The sequence below is a fragment of the Cuculus canorus genome, chromosome 10, assembly GCF_017976375.1.
Source record: "Cuculus canorus isolate bCucCan1 chromosome 10, bCucCan1.pri, whole genome shotgun sequence".
Taxonomy (NCBI): domain Eukaryota; kingdom Metazoa; phylum Chordata; class Aves; order Cuculiformes; family Cuculidae; genus Cuculus; species Cuculus canorus.
Window position 1 is genome coordinate 22,323,686 of NC_071410.1, and position 25,913 is coordinate 22,349,598.

Below are 25,913 nucleotides of genomic sequence, written 5' to 3' on the forward strand. Positions count from 1 at the left end.
GTTGACCCAGTCAGGTGACCTGGCTGGGACAATGTCTGTGTCTGCGTGGTGCAAATCCTGCCTTTGTCTTAGCACGCTAATGCCAACCCCGAGATGCTGTAAAAAACCTAGCCTGCTGCTTGTAAAAGAGCTTTAAGCTCTATATTTACCTGAGCCATAAAAGACACACTTCTCTCCTCCCTACCGAGGCTTTTTGGGGAGCAGGATGTGGCCTTGGTGCCCTTTCTCCTCCGGGTTCGCACATCTGTTCTCTCGCATATTATCCGTTGCGTGCATGCCGCTGTAGATGCTGCTGTAGCTGAGTGTTTTTTGTTTCCTGGCCAAATCCACCTCTCGCCTAGCTGCGAGGAGGAATGACTGTTCAGTGGGAAACATGTCAGAGCAGGGCACACATGCCTGTGCATGCACGCTGCATGTGTACGTGCATTTACACCGCGCTGCTGTGCTCAGTAATTGGCTGATGAAACGGTAAATATTTGAGGTCGGGAAAGTCAGCACATTCCCTGAACTCTGCCTGCTTGTTCAGGCTGTTAAGAGCAAGGACTAATATTTGAGAGCACCACACCCAGGTGCAGAGAGGGCTGCCGCCAAGATCCAGCTCTGCAACTTGGGCACGCAGGGAGCTGGAAGGGGACAAGGGCTTTTCCAGCCCAGTTCCCAGCTGGCTGAGAACTTGCACAATCTAATTGATTTCAGTTTGGGAATAGGTGTGTAATGGTTGGGAGTGGGGAGAGGGCAGAGGCATTACATCACCCAAAGGCTCTAAAGAAAACACAACGTTTTGTGTAGAGAGAGCTGCCATAGGACTGAACTTTGAGGAGGAGAGCATTGGATGGCGGCTTCGAAGATGTGAGGCTTTGAGGAAGATTTTTATGGTGTAACCCTCTTCTTCCTGAGAAGCTCCACATGAGCCGGCAATGTGTGCTCACAGCCCAGAAACCAACCATGTCCTGGGCTGCATCCCAAGCAGTGGGACCAGCAGGGAGGGAGGGGATTCTGCCCCTCTGCTCTGCTCTGGTGAGACCCCACCTGGAGCCCTGCATACAGTTCTGGAGTCCTCAGCACAGGAAGGACATGGAGCTGTTGGAGTGAGTCCAGAGGAGGCCATGGAGATGATCCGAGGGCTGGAGCACCTCCCATTCGAGGACAGGCTGAGTTGGGCTTGTTCAGCCTGGGGAAGAGAAGTCTGTGGGGAGACGTTAGAGCAGCTTCCAGTACTGAAAGGGGTCCAGGAAAGCTGGGGAGGGGCTCTTGGTCAGGGTCTGCAGGGAGAGGATGAGGATAAAGGTTTTCAGCTGCAAAAGGGATATGGAGGTGAGATTTTAGGGAGAAATGATTTGCTGTGAGAGTGGGGAGACTCCGGCCCAGACTGCCCAGAGCAGTGGTGGCTGCCCCATCCCTGGAGGTGTTCAAGGCCAGGTTGGATGGGGCTTGGAGCCCCTTCACCCAGTGGAAGGTGTCCCTGCCCATGGCAGGGGGTTGCAACTGAATGGGGTTTGAAGTCCCTTCCAACCCAAACCATTCTGTGATTTTGTGATTCCTCCTGATACCCCTTCTCGTGTAGGAGGAGCAACAGCTTCCAGAGCAATTTTTGGCTTGCTAGTTAAAAAAAAAAAAAAAAGAACTCAGGGAAGTTTTTAGCCAGAAATGCTCCTAAATACAACAGTGCTAGAAACCAAGCCTAGACAGCAAAGCAGGTTGAGCATACGGACAAGACCTGGTTACTGCAGCTCAACATCTTAGAGTCACTTGGTGGGTATGGAGTGTGTTCAGCAGTGAACCCTGGTTATGCAGAGCATTGATGTGGCCATGAGCCCCGTCCTGCAGTGGGGCAGCCCTGGTTGCCTCCAAAGTCCTCCCAAGCGAAGGTGGGCATCTCTGCGGGGATGGTGTGAGCATTTGGGAGGCTGGGCAGATGTGTGGTGTTGGCTCTTGCATGGCCTGTGACCTGTGGCTCTTACCTGCAGGCGAGAAGCCCTATAAATGCACCTGGGAAGGCTGCGACTGGCGTTTTGCCCGCTCCGACGAGCTGACCCGGCACTATCGGAAGCACACTGGTGCCAAGCCCTTCAAGTGCCTCGCCTGTGGCCGGTGCTTCTCCCGCTCCGACCATCTGGCTCTCCACATGAAGCGGCACCAGAACTAGGAGCTGTCTGTGTTTGCCACTTCTCCAAGAGCAGCTGAAACCCATTTCTTTCCCAAGGGGCCTCTCCTCTTCTCGTACCTAGGAACAAACCCATGCTGTGATCAACCAGCACGGTAGGGGTGGCAGGCAAGTCCCCCCTGCAAGCCCTGTCCCCAGCTGTTTTTTGGATTTAAAAGAAATCTCATTTAAAAAGAGTTAGAATTACAGACTGATCTTATGATGAGGCTCCTGGAGGCACTGGACCTTGGATTCCAAAGGGCGTTCATGCAGCAAACCTGCTATTTATTTGTCACTGAGGAGCAACTGTCCTTCATCTCTCAAGCTCTTTGGGATTGTTTTACCCCTTTCAGGTCTCCCGTTTTGTGAGACTGAGGAGGTTTGTGATGGATTTGTAGCCTGGCTGTGCATGAGAAGTCTCACTTCAAACTGTTAGCGTGGGCCTTTTGGACTGCCTCATGGCATGGATGTGAACATAGTACCTCCATGCACGAGGAGAGGAGCACAAGGTCAGGGCTGTTTGGGTTGACAATCCCAGTCTCTGTGGGGCCATAGAAGAAAGGACCTATGACATCCGCACCTGATTTGCCTTCAAGCAAGGGACAGCACAAAAGCAGATGACAAAAGCCATTGTCTGTGTTCTGTTGAGCCCACCTGCAGTTTCCTGGCAGCCAGCTCACTCGGGACTGTGAATATCAGTCTTGTTTGGCTGAGTTTTATGGTTGTGTCCTTAGCATTTCTGCTTCCAAAATGAATTTTGACTTCAGGTGTCTCTGGGAGGGTCAGCATGGGTCTTGATGTCACCCAGGGCACTGAAAAAAATGCCACTGATAAAGCTCTGGTTTCCCAGAATGTGCCTTTCTCTAAAAGCACTGGGCAGGCTCTGGTCATGACTTGGACACGCACACAAGGGATCGGTCATCGCTGATCACATTGGTGTTTTGCTGTTGAAATTTCATCGCATTCAGACAGAGAAGCAAAAAAGCTAAAAAAAGCACCTTTAAAACAAATTCCAATAAATCCTACTGTTCAGATTGTAATCATGTTACCTACCTCACAAGTTCACCACCTTGGGCGCCTTCAGGCACCTTTCCCTCTTCTTCCATGGACTGCTGTGACACATGGGACACATCAGCCATCCTTCAAAGTCTACCGGGGGTTAAACTTCGGCAGAACAAGAGCCAGGCCCTGCCAGTTAAAACAGGAGCTGTGCAGGTAATAAATAAATCAAGAACAAATAATAGGCCAGGTGCACTCAACAGAATGTTGGTTTTCTCCGTGCAGTCCTCCTCTTCTATTTGTCCTCCAACAAATTTAAGTAACGTGGAGACCGATGCGATTCTGCAGTGTGAACTGAAAGGCTATGGAATTCGAAGGCCATCCCTCTCTGCTCTTGCCCAACCACACGTCCATTGAAAGCCATAGCTGGGTCCCTGGTTGTCCTTTGCCTTGGCTAAATAAACCTGGTCCCACATGTGGCACATGTGGCTGGTCTGGGGTGACGAGAGAGGAGGGCAGGAAGGATTTGTGAGGTGTTGCATGGTGAGGTGTAGGCTTTGGAATGGATGATGTCCCTGGGGCTGCTGGTGCAATGCTGCAGTGAGCCCTGCAGCTGGCAAGAAGCCTCCTCCTTTCTCCATGCCATCAGGGAGGGTGGGAATGGAAGGGTAAAGTCAGGCCACCAGATTGTTGGGTGCTGGCTTGGAGGACTTTCCCTGCTGGTGTGTGGGAAGGGCTTTCTAGACTTCAGCACTAGGGCCTTTGCCTGGCTGGAGGGTTTCATGATGTGTTCAAGTGAGGATTAGGGAGTCTGGCTCATAAATCAGCTTTTGCTGACCACAGGTATGTCCTCCACATTCTTTTTCCTGCTCTTTCATTGCTTTTCTTACAGCTCACTGGGGATTGCTGGAGAAAATGGACTCATTTACCATCTTTGTTGGCTGTGGGGGTCTGGGTCCTCTTCAGGACACAGCGCAGGACCTTGTGTGTCACCGCTGTGACCTGGGCTCTTTGTTTTGCCCACCTTGGAGGATGGGTTGAGCCATATGAGTGAGTATGATGTCCAGTGCCATCTCCCCTCCTCCAAAATTGGGGAGTAGGAGTGGTGCATGGCCTGAAGCCTCCATGCTGGAGGCAGCTTTACCTCTTGCTTCTGCTTTGAAATGGATCTGGAGAGGCTCAGCGAAGATCTTCAATTACAGACACCCCCTTGGAGAATGGCAGTGGTGCAGGGTGTAAGACATGTGTGTCTGCTGGTGCGGGCAGGATGATCTCACACCAAAGGAATTTCAGGGTAGTGTGGAGATGCCTCAGCCAGTCCCTGCTGGTGTCTCCAGGAAGCTCAGGTTGGCTTGGTGGGGCTGGTAGGGACCCAATACGGCCATGCTGGGACCTGCTGGGCTCCACCCTGCTCCACTGGCACCCGTTCAGCTCCTCGGTGGGTGAGTCTTGGCACGGTGACCCCCTGCAGCCTCCATGAAGGAGGATGGGGTTTGATGCATCTGTTGTGGTTGAACCTCCTAAGCATGAGCCAAACTACAGGGTGGGCCCAGCCACTGCAGGTGCCATCAGGCTGGTTGTGGAGTAAGACCTCTCAGAGGGACCTCTCAGAGGGGTCTCATTGCCCCCTTTCTTTTCTTTTGGAGGAGGAAACCTCTGCTGCCTGCTGACCCCACCCCGTTTCCATCTCTCCCTCCCCTGCTGTGCTGATGGGGTCCAAACCCTGTTTGCTGAAACCCAGTACAAAGCCAAAACAACTGACAGGCAGCTTGAAATCTTAGGGGAGCTGTAAATAATCTTGTTTTTATTTTGGTTTTTTTTTCACGATGCCTCTGCTCATCCTCCCAGAGACACTACGTGTGTAAATATATTTGTATTTTATTTTGTTTTAAAATTTGATGGGGGGGAACAGAAGAAGAAGTGTCTACAAAAACACCCACCCCAAGCAGCACTGCCGGTCCACCGGCAAAACACTGCTGTGTGCAAATGTATTACCAGTGTGAAGGCAACACACATAAAAACAAGTCCGAAGGAAAAACCACAGCAAGCCTCAGCTTTTGCTTCTCTATTTTCATGTGTGTAGAAGTGGACAGACCCTAGCCTTGCATTTTCTGTGGCCGAGGGCAGCTATTCCCTGGGGGAGACCAGGAGCGATGCTGAGGGAGCAAAGGCTCTCTTTGCTGTGGGATGGACAGCTCGGAGCTGGGCGACGTAGCTGGGGGGGTTGCGAACCCCAGCTGAATGAGGGTCCCTCCATCCCCAATGCCCTGGGACACTTTGGGGATGTTGGAAAAGGTTTGCAAGCTTGGGAGGCTTTGCAAGCCTGTGTTTGGTGCCGAACAAATGCCAGAAAGCAGGTGCCTTGTCTCTGCCGTGCCTGTATCGTGGGGCAGGGGGGAGAAATCGTTGTAAATAGGGCAAGAGGACTGTATTTCTTTGCAGGTCTGCGTGGATTGAAAGTAATAGTTTACTGTCCAAGCTGAATACAATGTGAAACAGAAATTGGGACCTGGAATACTCGGGTGGAAGGTTTATTTTTCCGGTGATGCTTTTGTTTTGTTACACAGCCCCTTTCTCCCCCCTGAAACTCCCCGACAATTATTTTGTAATAAAACTGTATCATGTGGAGACATGGTCTTGTTTCTGTTGTCTCCCATTGCAAATGCTCTTTTCACCTATTTGTGTGTTCATTTTATAAGCATAAAGAAAGGGAAAAAAGCTTTTTTATTAGGATTGGGTAGGAAAATGGATATCCAAGCAGGGGAAAGATCTGTGCAGGAGAAGGAACTGCGTGTGGAATAAGCCTGGAGCACCAGGCAATACTGTCAGTGTTGTTATGTTACCTAAGCTGATGCTTTGGAATAGCCCTTTCTCAAATCAATGTTGCAATGCTCTGCAGAGACAAAGGAGAGGCAGAACACTTGGGTTTCAATCCCCTCCATCAAAGGGCTACAAAGCTGGTGAAGGATTTAGAGCACAAGTCTTACAAGGAGCGGCTGAGGGACCTGGGGCTAATCAGCCTGGAGAAGAGGAGGCTGAGGGGAGACCTCATCACTCTCTGCAGCTCCCGGAAAGGAGGTTGGGGTGAGGTGAGGGTTGGTCTCCTCTTCCTGGTAGCCACTGACAGGACAAGGTGAAATGGCCTCAAGTTGCACCAGGGGAGACTTAGATTGGATACTAGGAGGAATTTCTTTACTGAAAGAATTGTCAAGCATTGGAAGAGGCTGCCCAGGGAGGCGGTTGGGTGCCCATCCCTGGAGGGGTTTAATAGTAGCTGATGTAGTTGGGACATGGTCTCATGGTGGGCTTAGCAGGGCTGGATCAATGGTTAGACTTGACGATCTTAAAGATCTTTTCCAACCAAAATTATTCTGTGTGATTTTGTGAAGGGAGGAGAAGGTCAGAGGGGGCAGGAATGGCGCGGGAGCCTCACCCTCCCCAGGCCAGGCAGAAGGGAAGAGGGAAGAGTCTGAGGGACACATACGGAAGTGCTGGGTGTTCAAAATCCCCATCCGTGACCCTTTGTGTGTATGTGTACACACAGTTGTACATATGCAAACAGGCAGCAGGGTTCAGTGAGGGCTGTTGAGCTCACGCCTTTTGCATGCACGCACCTGCTCGCACATACACAAATCCATCTCTATAGACTGAACTAAACACCTCTTTATAAGCCGTTCCTGGCAGGATCCCAGCACCTTTCCCCAGCGTCTTCTTTGTGACTGCTTCCCGCAGTCACCTCCTGGCCTGGCTCTGCTTGCAGGATCACGAGACTTAATCTATGTTCAAATCAACATTTCCCTATTTCTTCCCAAAGATCTTGCATTTCAACTACATTTTTCATAGGGAAAAATCTTCTTTCTCTACTGATTAGGTTCCCTCAGCTTGAACTTCATTACCATGCTGAGACAAGTTGCTTTACACCCTTTATGGACATTTTGACCCTGTTGACGATCCCCGATCATCGCACTGTTTGACATTCCATATCTCTCTCCTCCCTCGGTTGCTTCCAGATTTGACCATCACTTGGGGACTGAGAGCTGATTAAATTAGGGGCCAGGGAGAAGAGGACATCGAGCCACGCACTTTCTCTTGTTGTCACTTCCCTGCAGTTGCAAAGTTGTGCTGCAGAGCTGAGGGCAGTGCTGGGTGCCTGGGAAGGATCCGGCCACAGCTCTCTATGGCATCCTTGATGCTGGGGGCTGCAGCAAACTTGTGCTTTGCTGAGGCTGGGGAAAGAAACCAACACTGGAATCCACTCCTTTGCTGCATGGCTGGCAAAGGGGAGAAGAAACCTGTAGTTACTTGCTGACTGACTGATTTACTTACTTACTGCTGACTTACTGACTTCGACTTCTGAGCAGCCTCAGTTTTACCTTGCCAATCTCTTTCTCTTGCAAATAAAGTCAGAAGTGGAAAGGATGCTGTCACAGACTCCCATCCTTGCACACAGGGATGTTAGAGCCATCTGCGGTGCAGAGATTTGGGACTTGAGAGGAGATGTGAGTTTATTTGTGGTGAGGTGATGGGAAGACACGGGCTGACGTCTGGAGCCTCTAGGGTGGTCTAGGAGCTGAGAAAAGCCTTGCATATGTTGCCATGGAACCATCATGGACTGAGTGCTGGGTACACCGTGCCACCTTTGAACCTATCTCCTACTCTGCAAGTATTCATGGAAACTCATTTTTGATGGATGGTCTCATGCTGGCCAGTATGGACAGAGCTGGGACGCTGATCATCTGTGCTAATACGTTCCAGTGGAAGAGGCATCACATGCCCAAACACCTGAACCCCTCCTTGAACCCATGCTGGTCACCCAGCATGTCCTTTGGAGCACACCACTGCTCTCTGGATTTTGCTCTGGCTGGGCAGCCAAGCTGTTTCTGGTGAGATCGCCGAGACAGTGAATAATGTGGAAGGTCTGCTGCAATGTCAGGGAAGTCCAGAGAGTTGGTCTTTTATTGCAAGTGAAACTGAAGTGTCCTTCCTCAATGGAGATGCAGTGGGGAAAACCCCAGAGAGGGCACCAGAGGAGAGCATGGATGGGGCTGCCATGGCTTCCTCTCCTGGAAGCACTGCTGTCAGGTGGGGTGGGGACTATCCTGTTCCAGAAAGGCTTCCCATAGCCATGGCTCACAGCTGAGGGCACAGCTCAGGGGGTGGTGAGGGGGGTCTCACCTTTTGGGTCATGCAAGCTAAAAATACCCTTGCAGGAAAGCCCCAGGCAGGTTTCCAAACCATCCCTGCTCTGGAAAACAGCCTGCCATGCCCACCCACGGCTGTCCCCGCTCATCATCTCCAGCCCCACGGCCAAAAGTGATTTGTATCATCTGGCACTAAGGCACCTACAGATGCTCCCCCTTGGAGAACGGGGCTGTGTATCCCCTGCTTTCCCAACTTGGCCCTTTCATTGCACAGGCTACAACTCTGGTCCTTTGCCCTGGAGGTGGTGACTTAAAGGGGGCCTACAGGAAAGCTGGGGAGGGGCTCTTGATCTGGGAGGGCAGGGATAGGACGAGGGGGAAAGAGGGGAGATTGAGATGGGATCTTAGGGAGAAATGTTTTGCTGTGAGGGTGGGGAGGCCCTGGCCCAGGTTGCCCAGAGCAGTGGTGGCTGCCCCATCCCTGGAGGGGTTCCAGGCCAGGTTGGATGGGGCTTGGAGCCCCTGATCCAGTGGGAGGTGTCCCTGCCCATGGCAGGGGGAATTGGAACTGGATGGGCTTTAAAGTCCCTTCCATCCTAAATCATTCTGTGATTTTACGGTATTGCTCTGCTTCATCCAGTCAGAGGGTCATCTGCTGGTGATGAGTCCACCTCGAAGTCAGGCTGGGAGGTGGACATGATCCCTTTGGGTGCTGGGGAGCTGTTTTGTGCTGGGCATCCCTGAGGGAGGGTTGCAAGACCCTGCTCATGCCCTTTTGCGTCAGCTCCATCCCTTAAATGCTGAGGAGAAGGTGAGGATTGAAAAAAAAAAGTAGTCTCTTTCTCCAAACACATCTGGGATGCAGCGCAAAGTGGAGCTAGAGGTTCAGGCTCATCCCCTGAAGGGTCCTCATCCGAGCAGAACCTCATCCTTTCAAAATCTCTTCACCCTGCAGACCCAGCCAGGGATAGGACCCCCTCTTACCCACCCTGTGACTTTCACTGCTTGCAGTGTCCCCCCAGACAGCAGGATTGTCTCTGCCTCAGTTTTGTTGCGGTGATAAAGCAACGCTGCTGTAAATTCCCAGTTCGATCACATTGACGGTTCCTGAGCAGTTATGGCGCTGTTAAAGCTGCAGGAATGCCAAGAGCGTGGCTGGTCAAGGACAGGGAGGGAAGGAGGACGTGGAGGAGGTGACAAAACCCAGAGTTTAAAGCCTGCAGGAGGAGTCAGGGGTGAAGGCACAAAGTGGAGAGCACCCAACGGTGCTCTGGGTTTTATTGCTTGGTGTCCAGAAGGCTGCAACACTGATGCCACCATGCCGTGCCCAGCATCCAGAGAGCAGTGGGAATCACCAGGGCAGGAGGGCTGGCAGGCTTGTTGGAGATGGATGGCTCAGCAGGGGAGGCCCTGGTCTCCCTCTGTCTCCTTGGGGTGATTTTGGAGGGGAAGGCTGGAAGGTCCCACCACTATGGTACAGCGAAACACCCACACAGTGGCACTCTGTGCTGAAGGTGTGGTGGGCTGGGACGGGAGAAGCCCTAACCCAGCTTCCCCTGGGATCTGGAGAAGACACTCTGGGTGCCCACCTTGCATTCCCAGCCTGGCCGAGCAGCACTGGCGTTGCAGAGAGCTCAGCGATGACCCCTGCCCGCAGGCACCTGCTGGACGCAGCAGTGACTTCCAGGATAGTTTTATTTTTGAACTTTACTGTCCCTTCCCCCCAGATGACTAATCCAGCGCGTCTCCCTGCGGCTGATAGCTGTCTCCCCAAGGTTATTTTGTTTGATGTTTTCATGGCCTGGGCTGTAAAGTTATCCATTGACTTGGAGAAACACAATTAAGAGAGAAAGAGCTGCCAGGCGGGTTATTCAGGTATCTCTGCAGCTCAGCAAAGGATTGCAGCATGGGCCAGAGATGTGGCTTCCAGCAGGGGTGGCAAAGTCTCCGATGGCACCCAGGGCTGGGACAATGCCTGGCAGCCAGGACCAGCTCCCTGCTGTCTGCTCATCTGGAAAATACAAGGGTTGGGAAAGGAATGCTAAAAGCTAAATTTTGGGGAAGACAGCAGAGAGGTGTGCATGGTGGTGGCTGCTTGCTGTGACAGCTTGAGTGCTGCCCTTCAAGCCCAGACTTTATCTTCTTTATCCTGAGGACTATCAACCCCTCCAGTCACCCTGCGGTGCTCTATCACACAACTCCAGCCATTAAAGTTAACTATTACCCAAAGTGAGTGTTTATTTGGGGTAATACAGGCCTGGGGGAAAGTGAGAGAGGGGAGGAGGAAGGCTCTTTTTCTCTTTATTTTTTACAAGATATCGCCCGCCCTGCAGCACTGAAGTGGTGCTTAAACAAGATGAATGCTTAAATAAGAGATGGCAAACAGCGCTGCAGGCAGGTGGGATGGCAGAGTCTTGGCCACTGCTGGCTGCCGAGCTGTAGCCAAGTGGTTGGGACACCTTTGGGTCTCCCCAAGTGGTTGGGACACCTTGGGGTCTCCCCGGGCTCACAGGGAGCCTTTTCTTGTACTGGTGAGAGGAAAGGCTCCTACAAGCTTCCCCCTGTCTTTTTATCATTGGGCAACTAGGGGGAGAAAGCCTCCTTTTCCAGACATTTTCTCTTTCCACGCACATCCCCGTGACATATCCTTAACCATGTTGTATCTCCACCTGGATGGCCACTTGTCCCAATCCTTACCCCATCAGCCAGGCAGATATCAGGCAGTAGAAGGACCCAGAGTAGGGAACATCTGCATCCAGATCTTTCCTTGGGTTGTAGAGGGGCACCACACATCTGAAACTGTGCAACAGAACCAATATAGAGGGATCCCCATCTCAACTCTGCTCCTAACAAGTTGCTACTGCAGAATTTAAGTCTTTTTTTCCCACTCCCCAAACCATTTCTTGCTTTCCTCTTTCTCCAGAGGCGACTCTGTGCGAGTTGCTGCTGTAGGGCAGAGGATCCGTCAGCCAAGATGAGAAAGAGGCCCTTCCATCCCCCTGCCATGGGCAGGGACACCTCCCACTGGATCAGGGGCTCCGAGCCCCATCCAGACTGGCCTTGAACGCCTCCAGGGATGGGGCAGCCACCACTGCTCTGGGCAACCTGGGCCAGGGCCTTCCCACCCTCACAGCAAAACATTTCTCCCTAAGATCTCATCTCAATCTCCCCTCTTTCAGATGAAAAGAGGAAAAGAGTCCTGGAAGCTGCTATAAGGTCTCCCTACAGCCTTCTCTTCTGCAGGCTGAACAACCCAAACTCTCTTAGACTGTCCTCATAACAGAGGTGCTCCAACCCTCGGATCATCTCTGTGGCCTTCTCTGGATCCTCTCCAACTGTTCATACCTTACTTATGTTGGGGATCGCAGACCTGGACACAGGACACCAGGTGGGTTCTCTGTGAGTAGACAGTACAGCAGGAAGCGGGCAATTGGGAAGCCTCAGCCTTGCTGGTGGCTTTTGCAGCCCCACGAGTGCATCCTACCGGTCCTTGCTTTCTGTGGGGGCACATGTGAGTGCTTCTGGTTAGGAGAGGTGGGGAAGGGCAGGGACATCCCCACACTTTTCAGTGCCAGGACCCAATGAGCATCACCAGCACCTGTGACCATAACACTGGGCAATGGGATAGGTCCTTTGCCAGCCTGTTCCTCCTCTTGGCCGGCGCTCAGTCTCTCCTGGGCACATGGCAGCAGCAGGGAAGCTTCCCACAGCACACCAAAATGATGCCATTCCCAAGAGTAACCAAATCACATATAAGAGGGCTCACCTGAACCCTCTAATCCTGTAATCCATCACCAAGGAGACCTGAGTATTACCTGACACAGTGGGAAGTAGAGGGGCCCCAGGGTGGGAGAATCAGTTTCCGACACCCCTGCCAAGTCCTGTTGCTTCTTGGATCACCTCAATGCTCCTGCTGGACAGAGCGGGGCTGAGAGAAGGACTGGAGAGAAGCCTGCTCTGTTCCTCCAAGGAGGAGCCGTGCCAGCAAAGAGCTCTAGCTCCCTGCTTGCAACCCATCCCATCCTCCTGCTGTGGAATTTATTCCCATGGCCTGGGCATCAGGAGCATTTACCATCTCCAGTACATCCCAAGCACCAGAAAGATGGTAAAGGGGGAATGAACCCTGCGCTGGAGAGCATCAGAGGGTGCAAAACACACAGGAGCTCATTCACTACCCCAGGCTACCTAGAGGGGCATACTGAGCCCAGGCTCGTCACCAAGGGCCCCTGCAGGGTCAGGAGGTGACATAGAATCACAGAATGGTTTGGGTTGGTAGAGAGCTCAAAGCCCATCCAGTCCCAACCCCTGCCATGGGCAGGGACACCTCCCACTGGATCAGGGGCTCCAAGCCCCATCCAACCTGGCCTTGAACGCCTCCAGGGATGGGGCAGCCACCACTGCTCTGGGCAACCTGGGCCAGGGCCTCCCCACCCTCACAGGAAAACATTTCTTCCTAAGATCTCATCCCAATCTCCCCTCTTGCAGCTGAAAAATGTTCTCCCTTGTCCTCCTTGATCAATGTTCTCCCCTGTCCTCCTCTTCTACCCCTGCCCTCCCTGATCAAGAGCCCCTCCCCAGTTTTCCTGGAGCCTCTTTAAGCACTGGAAGGACTTAAAAAGAAGGGGACAATTCAACTCCCTTGCCACACTATTCACCTTGTGAACACACCAGACTTTCTGCCATGACTGTGAAGGTAGCAATGCGAGGAGAGCAAGTTCATAGATCATTTATATGAGAAGGGGTTAATCCCACCCTGTATGGGAGCCTCCTTTCTGCTTCCACCATCTCCTCTGAGTGTACAGGGCCACCGGGCAGCTCAGCCCCTACAGCCCTCCCTGGGCACCTGCAGAGCTGCCCAGTGAAGCTCCCACCACCTCCCAGTGGAGGTCAGTTCAGTTGAGCATGTGCAGAGACCTTGCAACTCATTGTAGGGATGAACTGAATTGTTCAAGTGGTTACATTAACCTCGGTCTCCATTGGTCCCTCCTTCTGTACTGGCTCCTTCACCTTTCTCAAACTCATTCGCTTCATCATCCAATGCCATTTGTCTGCGCAGCACTTGGAGTAGCAGAGACTTGCTCTTGGTTGGAGCTTCAGCCCTACGTCCGTACGTACCTGAGGATTGGCAACGGCAGAGGCCATACCTGTCGGAGAAGCTCCTTTTCTTCTCCACCTGGCTCGGGGTGAGGGTGCAGAGAGCAGCAGGAAAGCAGGCAGCGGTATTTACTTGGATCCATTCATAATGGAGCAGTGTGGGAGGATGCTGAGCCAAGCACCGGGACAGCAGCATCACAGAAAACAGCATTAGGAGTTGCAGCCTCAGCAGAGAGAAGGAAGATCAGGGACTAGGTCTCACATTTAAAGCTCATTGCTCAGCTTCCCACTGAGCTGGGGTCCCTCCTTCTGTACTGGGGCCATGGATCACCCAGCTGATGTCTGGGGAAGAACCTGAAAAAGAGGCAATGGCTGGTTGCAAGGGCAGGGACACTGAAATGCAGAGCGCCTAGGTGGGAGGGTTGGGAGCTTGCAGAGGGTGGGAGAGCAATCAGAAGTAGAAATTGCATAAATGTGCAAGATTAGAAGAGGAAGAACATGAAGCATGGAGAGATCCTGGCTGTGCCAGGGGCTCAAATCATAGTTGAAGCTGTTGCTTCAAGCATCATCTAGAAGATGGATGGCACCAGCAGTGCGTGTCCACACCAGCGGGTTTGCTCAGGCTCCTGGCGGCTTTACACAAATGTCTTGTGATCTTTGCCCTTGCTCTATCTCAATTAGGAAAGTCAGAGATCGGAGCAGTTAGAGCAGTCTAGAAGCTGCCTGGGCCATGTCCCCAGTTGTCCTGCTGTGCCATCTAGTGGGATGGCCCTGCTCCCCTGGAGTTGGGGAAACTGTCACAGCCCCCTGCAATACCCAAGCAAGGCTCGAACTTTGCATATCCCAGGACAGCAGCCAATTAAGCCCACTTCTCTGTTGGCAATTTCTACCCCACAGCCCTTTCCAGCTGGGGGAAGGGGACACCAGGTCAGGTCTCCTCTGGCAGGACCAGACAGGACATGGTCAGTCCAGCCCTCCCCATCCTATGCTAGAACTAGATGAATCATAGAATCATTAAGGTTGGAAAATCCCTTTCAGCTCATCCAGTCCAACACCAGTCCAACCCCACTGTGCTGAATGAACCCTATCCCAAGCGCCACATCTACAATTTTTTTGAACCTCTCCAGGGATGGAGACTCCCCCACTGCCCTGGGCAGCCTCTGCCAGGGCTTCACCACTCTGACAGTAAGGAGTTTTTTCCTAATATCCAATCTAACCCTCCCCTGGCACAACTTGAGGCCATTTCCTCTCATCCTATCCTTTGTTACTTGGGAGAAGAGCCCAGCACCCACCTCATCACAACCTCCTTTCCGGGAGCTGAGAGAGTGATGGGGTCTCCCCTCAGCCTCCTCTTCTCCAGGCTAAACAATCCCAGGGCCCTCAGCTGCTCCTCATAAGACTTGTGCTCCAGATCCTACATGTATTCACCCAGGAGGGCCAAGGAATCCTCTAACACCATTACTTGGCTGCTTTCAGAAGCTGCCTGGAGAGAAACACTTAATAAGGGAACTTTGTTGCAGTCTCACTAATTGAGTCTGCTTTCAGAGTCCACTCCAATGTGTGTGTGTGCCATATGCACCACTGGAAAACCTGGCCTGCACGCATCCTTCCACCACCAAGGACCAAAGCAGAGCTCGCACCTCCAGCCAGACACCAGCCGCAAGTCCCAGGGCACAGCGTGCATCTCATGCCCTTCTCCCAGGGCAAATACATTTCATCTGTGCAGACAAGCAAACCTGAGGCAAACCACATCAGCATGTGGAGGGGAAAAGTAGCGCAGGAAGACTCTATCTCAGGTGGGAGCTGTGACGCCTTAGAACCCAGTTAGGATTTCAGCTGGAGAGAGGTCTTGCTTCCCTAGAGGCAGCAGCGTTCCTGTGGAAGGGAAAGGATTTGGTTTCTTATCTACGAGTAGAAAGAGTTCGGCTTTGAAGAGATGCTTCAAAAGGAAGATGAAAAAGTCTGTTTTGAGATCTCATCGACATGAGATGCTGCCACTCAAAACACTCCATTGCAGTGAGATGCCTCAAGGATGGATAAACTTTCAGAGACATTAGCAACTGTGTCAAGTAGCAGTAGAAGACAAATCTGGAGCCTCTTCCACCACATTGACTGCAGATGTCCCTGTTTCACATGCAGGAACAAGGCCTATGTCACACTGGAAACCTCAAAGCTCCAGTACAAAACATCCCAACATTGTCCAAAAAGACAATGTCCAAAAGCTTGCCAAAAAGACCACACACAGCTGCTGCAAGGGCAGCTCAATGCTGATGGCTTCAGCATGTTGGGCAAGAAGCATTGCTATGCTCGCTCAGAGACTTGCCAAGGGCCTGGAGGACCCTTACCCCGGGCTGGGCTGTGGCTCCTGCAAGGCATGCTCTAATTAACACTCTCCATCACCAGCAGTGACAGGGCTCTTGGAGAAGGGAGGTTAGCTTTCACGAGCTATTGCATCACTCCTAAGGGGAAGGTGTTGAAAAACAGTCCAGTCATTAGGTCTGGGGCACTAATTGAACACTAAGCCCAGTGGATAATCCTTCCAGAGTTGATTGATCTCTCCAGAGCTTTCACAAATTTGCTGGAAGAGAAAGAGAGATGCATTCTGCTCAGAGAAGAGCTTCCACAGACTTCCCCGGATGACCTGCACCAGCATTATCATCTTCCCACAAGCAGATTCAGAGTCCACCTTGGTATGAAGGAGAGGTCTCAGAAACGAGCCAGCCTGGCCATGCACGCAGTGGGTCCAGCAAAGCTCTGCTCCAAGCCAGCTGGGTGTGCAGCACTCAGAGCCAAACAGAAAAGAGATGAATCAGGCAGACTGACACACTTTGTGATTCCGGTGCTGGTCCTCAACCATTCCCACGGTGATGCTCAATGCAGACTCTGCACGCTGAATCCAGAAAGCTCAGCACGGTGCTTGGGTTGGAGCAAGGGAGCTCTGCGTGGGCACGGGGCTGGCAGATGCCAAGGAGTTCTTGGCAGATCATATTTCTCAGGTGAAGTGATGCATTTTACTTCTCTTTTCAAACAAGCAGCAGTAGCAGTCCTGACAAGAGCAACACTAGCAGCAAGCAACAACAGCTTGCTTGAGCTCTGCTGGTAGCGGAGGCTTAGAAGCTAAGATCACCGTCCACGGCTTGATGGGGAAAAGGACTCCACATACAACCTATCTTTCAGGTGCTTTAAAACGCCTTTGTGCCTGCAAAGCTTGTGGCAGTCTAATCAGTCTAATCCTGCTGATTTAAGGTTGCTCCAAGGCTTATAACAGGCTGTGAAAAACATCCTGAACTTCTCTTTGAAGCTCATTTGGTCTCATGGTCCTCCAGGGCTTTCCCATTCCTCCTCGAAGATTCATGAGCTCTGCCAGGGACTGAAGGGCAGAGCTGGATTCTACCTGAGCAGGCTATGATTAGTAACACTCATCAGCAAGGAACAAAACAGAGTCTGGGGAAGGAATCAATTAGGCTGCTCTTAGCTGGATGGTATTTGAAGGAGGACGTGGACAGCTTTGAAATATGGGCAAGGATCTGCAGGGAGCAGTGGGTTTCTGTTAACACCTGCAGCAGTGAGGGGGGTGGAATTCCCTGCAGAAGCTACAGTCCGAGTTTGGGAAGGTCACTCTTGAAGTTCATGTGCCCACATTCCTCTTGAACAGCTCAGGAGGTGCCAGGTAATGCCTTTAGGGATTGCAGAAGAAATAGTGCAGCTTGGGCATAGAATCACAGAATGGTTTGAGTTGGAAGGGATCTCAAAGCCCATCTAGTTTTACACCCTCCCACAGGCAGAGAAACCTCCCACTGGATCAGGGGCTCCAAGCCCCATCCAACCTGGCCTGGAACCCCTCCAGGGATGGGGCAGCCACCACTGCTCTGGGCAACCTGGGCCAGGGCCTCCCCACCCTCACAGCAAAACATTTCTCCCTAAGATCTCATCTCAATCTCCCCTCTTTCAGCTCAAAACTGTTCCCCCTCACCCTGTCCCTGCCCTCTCTGATCCAGAGCCCCTCCCCAGCTTTCCTGGAGCCCCTTTTAGGACTGGAAACTTCTCTAAGGTCTCCACACAGTCTTCTCTTCTCCAGGCTGAACAACCCCAACTCTCTCAGCCTGTCCTTGTATGGAACGTGCTTCAGCCCTCGGATTATCTCCGTGGCCTCCTCTGGACTTGCTCCAACAGATCCACATCCTTCCTGTCCTGAGGACTCCAGAACTGAAGGTAGGGCTGCAGGTGGGTTCTCACCAGAGCATTGAAGCTGACCCACGGTGGTCTTTTTGCACACAGCATCAAGTTCCCATATAGCAACATGATCTCCAGAGCCGTCAGGTGCTTCAGCAGGAGGCATTTAGCAGGCAACACTGCTGTGCAGGCACAAACCTCCACATGGCCCTGGTTCCATCTCCAGTGGTGTTTACCAGGGGCCAGCTCTTGCCAAGAGCTGTGCACAGCCCAGAGCTATGCATTAAATGAGCCGGTTTACTTGCAGCAGGTGGCTGCCTCCAGCAGAGGAATTAGAGCCACTCAGCAGAGCAGCCCTGCTTTGCTGCTAAAGAGAATCACCCTGGGAATCCGCTGATGACTTAAGGTTCAGAATCACTAGGTACGATTAAATTAGATTAACACATGCTTTGGGGTGGAAATGAAGATCTTCTGTGTCTCCAAAGAAGGAGGAATTTTTGGAGGATGGGTTCATGAACCTGACATCACAGGTGCCCCTGTGGTCTGCCAAGCTCAGTGCTCCCATCGAAGGAGCACTGTGATTTGGCCACGGGTGTGAGCAGCACCTGACTGTGGAGGATGGGAGGACACCGATCTCTCAAGTGCAGGGAGGTAAGGTGCATCAGTGCCTGAGTTCACAGTGCCAAGAAGCCTCTCTTAAGGGGTTTCAATAACAGAGCACTGAAATATTAAAGCAATATGGTCTTTGCTTCAGTGTTTTTATTGCATTTGCCAGGCTCAGAAATACACAGTGAAAACCAAAAAATGACTGGCTGCTAGAATCCTATTAGCCCCATTAATCACCATCAAGTACTAATATCAGTGTGCTGCCTCCCTGTGGATATTAATTACTGCATCCATCAGGGGAGAGAATGATCCAGCCCTGACCCCTGGGTGGTACGGAGCGGCTGCACTGCTCATGCAGCACTCAGCCCTTCCCCAATGTGTGCTGGGACTGCTTTCAGCTCTGCTTGACTGCCAAAAAACTTCAGCCACCAGCCACGGCTGCTCCCATCATCTCCCTGAAGCCACACTTGCAGAGTGACCTCCAGAGTTCCCTCTCCAACATGCAATTTCCTGCACCCACTGCTCCTCTACAGTGGCTCTGCCTGCAGTAACACGCAACGACTGTAGCAAGGGAACAAACAGACCTCGCAAATGGTTTGGAACAGATTGCCCACAGCAGTGGTGACTGCTCCATCCCTGGAGCTGTTCAAGGCCAGGTTGGATGGGTCTTGGAGCCCTTGATCCAGTGGGAGGTGTCCCTGCCCATGGCAGGGGGTGGAACTGGATGGGCTTTGAAGTCCCTTCCAACCCAAACCATTTTGTGATTCTATGAAACAGTGGTCTAAAATATCCACTGCTACACATAGTACCACCAAGACTGGTTAGATGAACTTAGAGGTCTTTTCCAACCTTAACCATTCTTTGACTTTACTACTTTATGCAGAAAAAGTCAAGTGTTTCAGGAGTCACAAACGGATTTATACTTTGGTGTCTCTTTTGGTGCTTTTCTTCTTGTGTAGGACTGCGGCTGGCAACATCCCCAGCCCAGGTAGCTCTTCCCATGGTGTAGCAACAGACCTGTCCAGCTCCTGGGAGCTGGCAGAAGCCTGGGGACTTTTTACAAGCCCCCCCATGGAATGAGGATCCCATGGCCACAGATCCTTTGCACCCCGTCACTGCTGACTTATTGGGGCCCATCATAAAGGGGGGTGCATGTGCTCTCCTCCAGCGTCTAGGAGAGACTTTCCCTACTGAAATCCATGGCTGCAAATGCAGCGTAGCAGCAGCAGCAGCACCGTTTGATGCATTGCCTGTGCTACCGAAACATAAAATACAAGTCCTCTCCTCTCCTCTCCTCTCCTCTCCTCTCCTCTCCTCTCCTCTCCTCTCCTCTCCTCTCCTCTCCTCTCCTCTCCTCTGTCATATTTCTATTTATTAGCTTCATCATTGACGGCTCCTGGGGAATGCTGTGCTGACACTTGGAACAAATCCCAGTGCCAGGGTAGGACAGGGATTGTTACTGGAAGGTTATTAAGGAGAGCAGGTACTCAATGGCTACCAGCAGGCCGGCATGCTGAGCATGGTGGGAAATCCTCCTGCTCCCCATGTTGGGAAGGCAGAGGAATCTCTGTGCTCCATCATCAGCTCAACCTGAGTCTGCTGGCAGTGGAAACCTAGAGGCAGAACTTCCTACTTTGTCCCAGTTTAGTTTTCTCCACCATGCATGAAACCACAATGCTGGGAAATCTCATCAACAGCAAAATTGTGGTGCCTGCAAGAAATGGCACCAAATTTTGGGGTTCAGGCAAGGGTGTGGCTTTGAGAGTCCTGAAGAAACAGCGGGATCCCGTCTCCAAACAGATACTGGTTTTGTTTCCCACAAGGGCTGTAGACCAAGTCCTTGGGCTTTGTGAGACTGCTGGCCATGGACAGGTAGAAGCCGAACTCACTTCTTAACATGGAGACGAGCAATAAGCATCCTTTATTGGCTGTGGTGGGGGAAGCGGGGATACCATGTCTGAATCTGCTGACTGGCTTCTGAGTCTGAAGCTCCTGCCACCCACATCGGTCAAGTGAATGATGGGTTGAAATCTCTCATGTCTTTTTGCAGGTGTTTATTCTGATTTGGAAAGCAAGCTCCTGGCCCACTTCAGTCATCCCTTCAGCATCCCAAAGGGTTCCTGCAGGGAAGCAGTGGTACAGGGCCGAGCAGCTGCCCTGCTGGCACCTCCACACCACCATCTCAGCCCCAAGATCACCTTGTGGGAAGGAGGGTTTTACAGGAGTCTTGTTCACCTACAAAAACCTAATGATATATTTAAGGTATGCAGTGAATTTCATTTTTAAATGTCATGGAGCTTTGGCATAAGGACACTTAGCACAAATCTATCAGAAGATCCCTTGCTATTTATAGAGGTGGCAATGGCCTTCTACAAAGGGAGCACGTCCCTTCCTTTATCAGTGGGAAAGTGGCAGAAGGACTTTAAGCTGTGCTGGCCAGCAGTTCAGCCTCAGATCTGGGACTGAACCCCAAGAGTTTTGGTCTCCAAGAGCCTGTGCTGCCCCAAACACTGTTCTTGACCTTGCTGGAGGAGGCACCACCCAAACAGGGTTTGTTACACAACTACCTGGAGTCAACTGCATGCCAGAGCCCTGACAGGACCCTGAAAGGATCACATCCCTGCATCTCCATTTGGCCAGGGGAAGAGAAGTGACAGCAGAGCCAATGCCCTTTGCAAAGTCCTTTAGGAGCCAAGGGCAGACCTACTAGCAAGAAAACATCGTCCCATTAAAGCCCAGGGAAAAAAAAAATAATTGGAAGTGCAAATTCTTCTCCGAAGTCCTAGAAAAGTTCAGTTTTCAGTGAATGCTGCAAGGAGAAAAGACATTTTCCCTTTCTTTTTTTACCCCCTGGGCTCCAGGTCCATCACAAGCCTTGCTGTAGTGGGTGACTGATGGGTGGCTCATGGGTGACTTTATCTCTAGGGGCTTTCCCTGAGGAGCTGGGGAAGGGGGGGGGGAGCGGTGGGCTGAGGGCCCTCGGAATGCACTGAAGCAGCTCCTGGGGTGGCCGTAGCACCAGGAATGGGTCAAGGCATTGGGGAAAGGGGGAACGGTGTGGGCACCTCCTCCTGGCTGGGGCAGCATTGGGAAGCCTGCAGGGGAGCTGATGGCAGCTTTGGGATGCTGTGATCTCTCCCACAAGGGTGGCTGGGGCAGCTCCTTCCCCTGGCGGAGTTCACATCCCCGAGGAGACCCTTGAGGTTTCAGCTTGCAGTGTTTAAAGATCAAAGCCTGCCTGCAAACCTTCATCCCAGCAGGCAGGGGGAAGAGGGGTTTGCAGACAAAGAGGCAGCAGATGCAGTGACCTTTGCATCCCGGAAAGGAAGTTAGAAGTAAAATGCCAGCACTACCAGGCTACTTTGCATCCAAATCTGTCACCTTCTCCTGCTGCTGCTGCTCTTCAGAGGTGCCAGGAGCCTGTGCTGGCCTTGATCTGCTCCTGCTATTTTCTACATTTGTAACAATAACTAAATAAATACCCTCCCGTCCCCACCCCCAGCATCTCAGGTCTTGGTGAGCTCCTTGTAGAGTGTCAGCTCTGCAGTGATGAAAATCATCTCCACCCCCTGCCTTTCCCCAGCAGCGCCCAACAAATCATCCATCACTCACTGTGCTCAGTCGTGAGAACAGAAGGGCTGTGGCGTTAGCAGCCATCCTTTGGCTTCTTCTTGTCCTGCTGAGCACGGACACCCTTGGGTCTGGCAGCTGTGGGTGGAGAACCCTGTTCCTTGGAGCTGTGCTGCTGTGTGGATAGGACTTCAAAAAGCAGCTAGTGTGGAGAGGAGGCTGAGTTGGGGTTGTTCCGCCTGGAGACGAGAAGGCTGTGGGGAGACCTTAGAGCAGCTTCCCGTCCTGAAAGGGGCTCCAGGAAAGCTGGGGAGGGGCTCTGGATCAGGGAGTGCAGGGATAGGAGAAAAGGAACAGTGTTGAGCTGAGAGAGGGAACAGTTTTGAGCTGAAAGAGGGGAGATTGAGATGAGATCTTAGGGAGAAATGTTTTGCTGTGAGGGTGGGGAGGCCCTGGCCCAGGGTGCCCAGAGCAGTGGTGGCTGCCCCATCCCTGGAGGGGTTCCAGGCCAGGTTGGATGGGGCTTGGAGCCCCTGATCCCGTGGGAGGTGTCCCTGCCCATGGCAGGGGGAGTGGACCTGCTACAAGACTCCAAGGGGTTTAATTGCATGGGAAGACGGAAGAGATGGTCACCTTCCTCAGGTAACAGGAGCAGGACAGTTGTGTGGGTGCTGTTTTTAAAGGAACTTTACCTGGGGGTCATTCACATCTTTTCTTGTGGTCTCTCCAGACACTACAGAATCACAGAATAACAAATTGGAAAAGACTTCTAAGCTCATCCAGTCCAACCGTCAGCCCAACTCCACTGTGCCTGTTAAACCATGTCCTAGAGAACCATGGCCACATGGTTTTTGAACTCCTCCAGGGATGGAGACTCCCCCACTGCCCTGGGCAGCCTCTGCCAGGGCTTCACCACTCTGTCAGTAAAGAAGGTTTCCCTAACATCCAACCTAAACCTCCCCGACACAACGTGAGGCCATTCCCTCTCATTTGTTCCTTGGGATGATGGACCTCAGCCCAACAGGTCCTGCATAGGCAAGAGCCGGTGATTTCTCTTCCCATGTCACTGGGAAAGGGTCACCACTTCTCCGAGTCAAAAGAGACTGCAGCCCTGGGAATAGACTTTGCTTCTTCATTTTAATGTTTCCCCAGCTCCAGCACTCTTGTCCCCTCACCCCTGTTGACACAAGGATGCATCACATCTGCCATGAGAGGTGCCATATTGGGACCTGTGCAGCTCTCTGCAGAGCAGTTGTGTCCTCGCAAGTAGTTAGAAACCTTTCGTCTCTTTGCAAAATCACACTGTCACCTGCTTGGTATTTATCAAGTCCTAACTTCTTGCAGACTGCAGATAAAATAAAAAAAGGACAGAAAGTCCATCTCTGCTTGCTGGCCTGTGGGAAATAAAGGGCAGAGTCCTCTGCACCAGCTCGCAGGCAGTGCACTCTTATCTGTACTGCAGCTTGCTGTTGCATTACTCTCTGCACTCGCTCAGAGGCAGGGCAGTGTTTACAGATCTCAGCCAGCCCATCCAGCAGGGTTACTCAGCAAGAACAGCCCCAAAAGCAAGAAAGACCCCAGGCTGATCTCTATTAAACGGGCAAATTAAATACCCCAGGAGCAGCACCCTTCAATCTCAATGAATAAACATGCCTGAGAAGATTGCTCTATCAAACAGAGCTTTGCGGTGTGACCTTGATTGGCTTTTGGTCGAGAACAGAGCTGCAAGGTGGTGTTGATGCATCTTAGGATGCTACTAGTGTAATAAATAATAAATTCAATACGAGCAGTAAGTAGGATTGGTCCTTGCTCGGGACGAGCCAGGGGGTGGTCAGCTGCACTGGCAGAGCACTTCAGGCTGGGAGATGAGAGGGATCAGTCTGGGTACCCGCTGAAGCAACTCTGCTTAATCCCCGAGGCTGGAGATGCAGCCCAGAGCCAGCCCTGGCAGCAGTGAGGAGCGGGCAGGACACAGCTGAGGGGGTGCTTTGAGTGAGGCTTGAGGTGGTGGGAGTGGTGGCACCCAGGCACTGCCTTCCTGGGTGACTGCTTTAATGAGCAGAAAGGGAAACCGCTTGGAAGAAGGGAGGTGAGGTTCATAAATCAGGGTCACTGCGGATCACACGAGTGGCATTTACAGCTCCCCGAGCACCGGTGTGCTGCCAGGGAATGATGCAGAGCCCTTGCTCAACTCTGCTCTGCTCCTGGAGCACTTCATCACCTCCTGTCCCCTACCTCCTGCTGCTATTCATCCCAAACCACAATTTCTTGACTGGGAATTGTCACCTTGCACCTTCTGCCTGGCACAGGGAGTCGTGCCCAGCACCTTTGCCCTGCTCACCAGCACCTCTACTTCTGGTGGAGCTGATGGAGACGGCTCCTGCAGGTGAGTCTGCACATGGTTGCTTTAAACCGAAGCAGAAGCAGCGCTTGCATTTCTAAGTTTATAAGCACTTCACAGATCCCTGTCTCCCCAAGAGAGCAGAGCTCTAATCGCAACACGCCACCAGACAGGCATTTTTTCCAGATTTAATAACTTCAAGGAATACCAGTTAACCCCAGGCCACACCTGCGGTGGCCGTATCTCTCCTAGATCTTTGACAGCATTGAACATGTCACAAGCCTTTCGCTCAGCCAATATTTCTCTAACTAACCATGTTATCACCTATGTTCTGCTAAAATAACAGCATTCTTCCTGTTGCGCAGACAGAGCCGGGTGAGGGAGGGTGTCAGCTCCTCTGAGAATGTCTGGCCACAAAGAAGAAATTTAGGTCAAGAGATCTGTGCAAACTCCATGTATCTCTGCAGATGTCCTGGAGGCTGAAATGTCCAATCGGGGGGGGTCAGGATCCTCAGGTATAGGAGATCCTTCTCACCCAGTTTGATGCAGTTTGGCTGAGCTGGGAAGTGTGTCATGTTTGCTGAGGACCAAGAGGAACCATGTCCTGAAAAGAGACAGTTTTCTGTGACCTGAATTGTCTAATTGAGGCAGAAGAAAAGAGTTCCCCCTGATCCCGGTCCCTTGGGATCATCCGGGTATATGAAGTACTTCTCCTTTCTAGCACCATGAATAGCATCAGTGCTCAGAATGACTGTGGCAGTTTGTAGGTGCTCTCTCCATCTGGGTATGTGTGGCTGTGGGGTCTTCACAAAAGAAACAGAAGTGGGAGGCATTGGATATATAAAAAGGATTGAAAGCTACTGGAGTGTGTCCCGAGGAGGCCACTGACTTGGTGAAGGGTTTAGAGGGGAAGCCATAGGAGGAACAGCTGAAGTCACTTGGTCAGTTCAGCCTGGAGAAGAGGAGACTGAGGGGAGACGTCATCATGCTTTGCAGCTTCCTCACCATGGGAGGAGGAGGAGGAGCAGGTGCTGAGCTCTTCTCTGTGGCCACCAATGACAGGACCTGAGGGAATGGCAGGAAGATGTGCCAGGGGAGGGTGAGGTTGGACACTGGAGAAAGGTTCTTCCCCCAGAGGTTGGTGGAGCCCTGTACGTACAGCTCACAGGGAAGCAGTCACAGCACCGAGCCTGACAATATTCCAGCAGCATTTGGCCAAGGCCCTCAGCCTCGTGGTGTGAATGTTGGGGTTGTCCTGTGCAGGGACATGATAGTTGGACATGATAGTCCTTGTGGGTCCCTTCCAACTCAGGACATTCTGTGATTCCTTCTTTGGTAGGGGGACCACCTGCCTTCCAGGAACACCCAGCACACTGTGGGAAATCCTGTGTTTGTGTAAGTGCTGGCACTGCTAAGGATGCATGTACCCAATGTGGTCTCACCTGTGAGATGCTGTAGCACACTCTGCACAGCTGTCTGATGGCTGAAGAGCGCACGCATCGAGTGCAGGTTGTCTCAGCCTGGGTGACGTGCCCTGCACTCCTTTTTACAGTGAAGCTTTTTGCACAGTTCCATCCAGGCTGCTTCAAACTCAGTTAAACAATAAACTGGTTCTCACAGCAGTGTCTGCTGCACAATCCCTCATCCATCCATTCTGCAGGAGCAGCAGCGCAGCCACCGTGTGCGTAATTGAGCTCTAAGGAGAGCAACAAAGACAGGGAAAGGTTTTGTTTTCCCCTCTGCTGGAAAGGCTGCCTTGGAAAGTTGATGGGGCTCCTGCTGCAATTAACCCTGTGCCAAAGGCACCCACAAGCAGGAAATCCCAGGAGAGTCTGAGCACGGAGGC

At 52.0% G+C, this 25,913-nt stretch overlaps 1 protein-coding gene across 6 annotated transcripts in view; it reads left to right on the forward strand.

Moving 5' to 3' along the window:
• LOC104066240 (Krueppel-like factor 5) overlaps positions 1-21,014 on the forward strand; it is a 55,226-nt gene extending 34,212 nt beyond the window's left edge. For 2 of the 6 annotated variants that reach the window (XM_054075480.1, XM_054075477.1), the window contains exon 4: positions 20,207-21,012. In XM_054075480.1, coding sequence (XP_053931455.1) covers positions 20,207-20,442 — 236 coding nt within the window. In that variant the 3' untranslated portion in view covers positions 20,443-21,012. Of the gene's footprint in view, positions 1-1,967; positions 2,899-20,206 lie in introns of those variants that run through there. The other 4 variants (XM_054075478.1, XM_009568819.2, XM_054075479.1 and 1 more) reach the window with 3 other exon arrangements.
• The last annotated feature ends 4,899 nt before the right edge of the window (positions 21,015-25,913 follow it).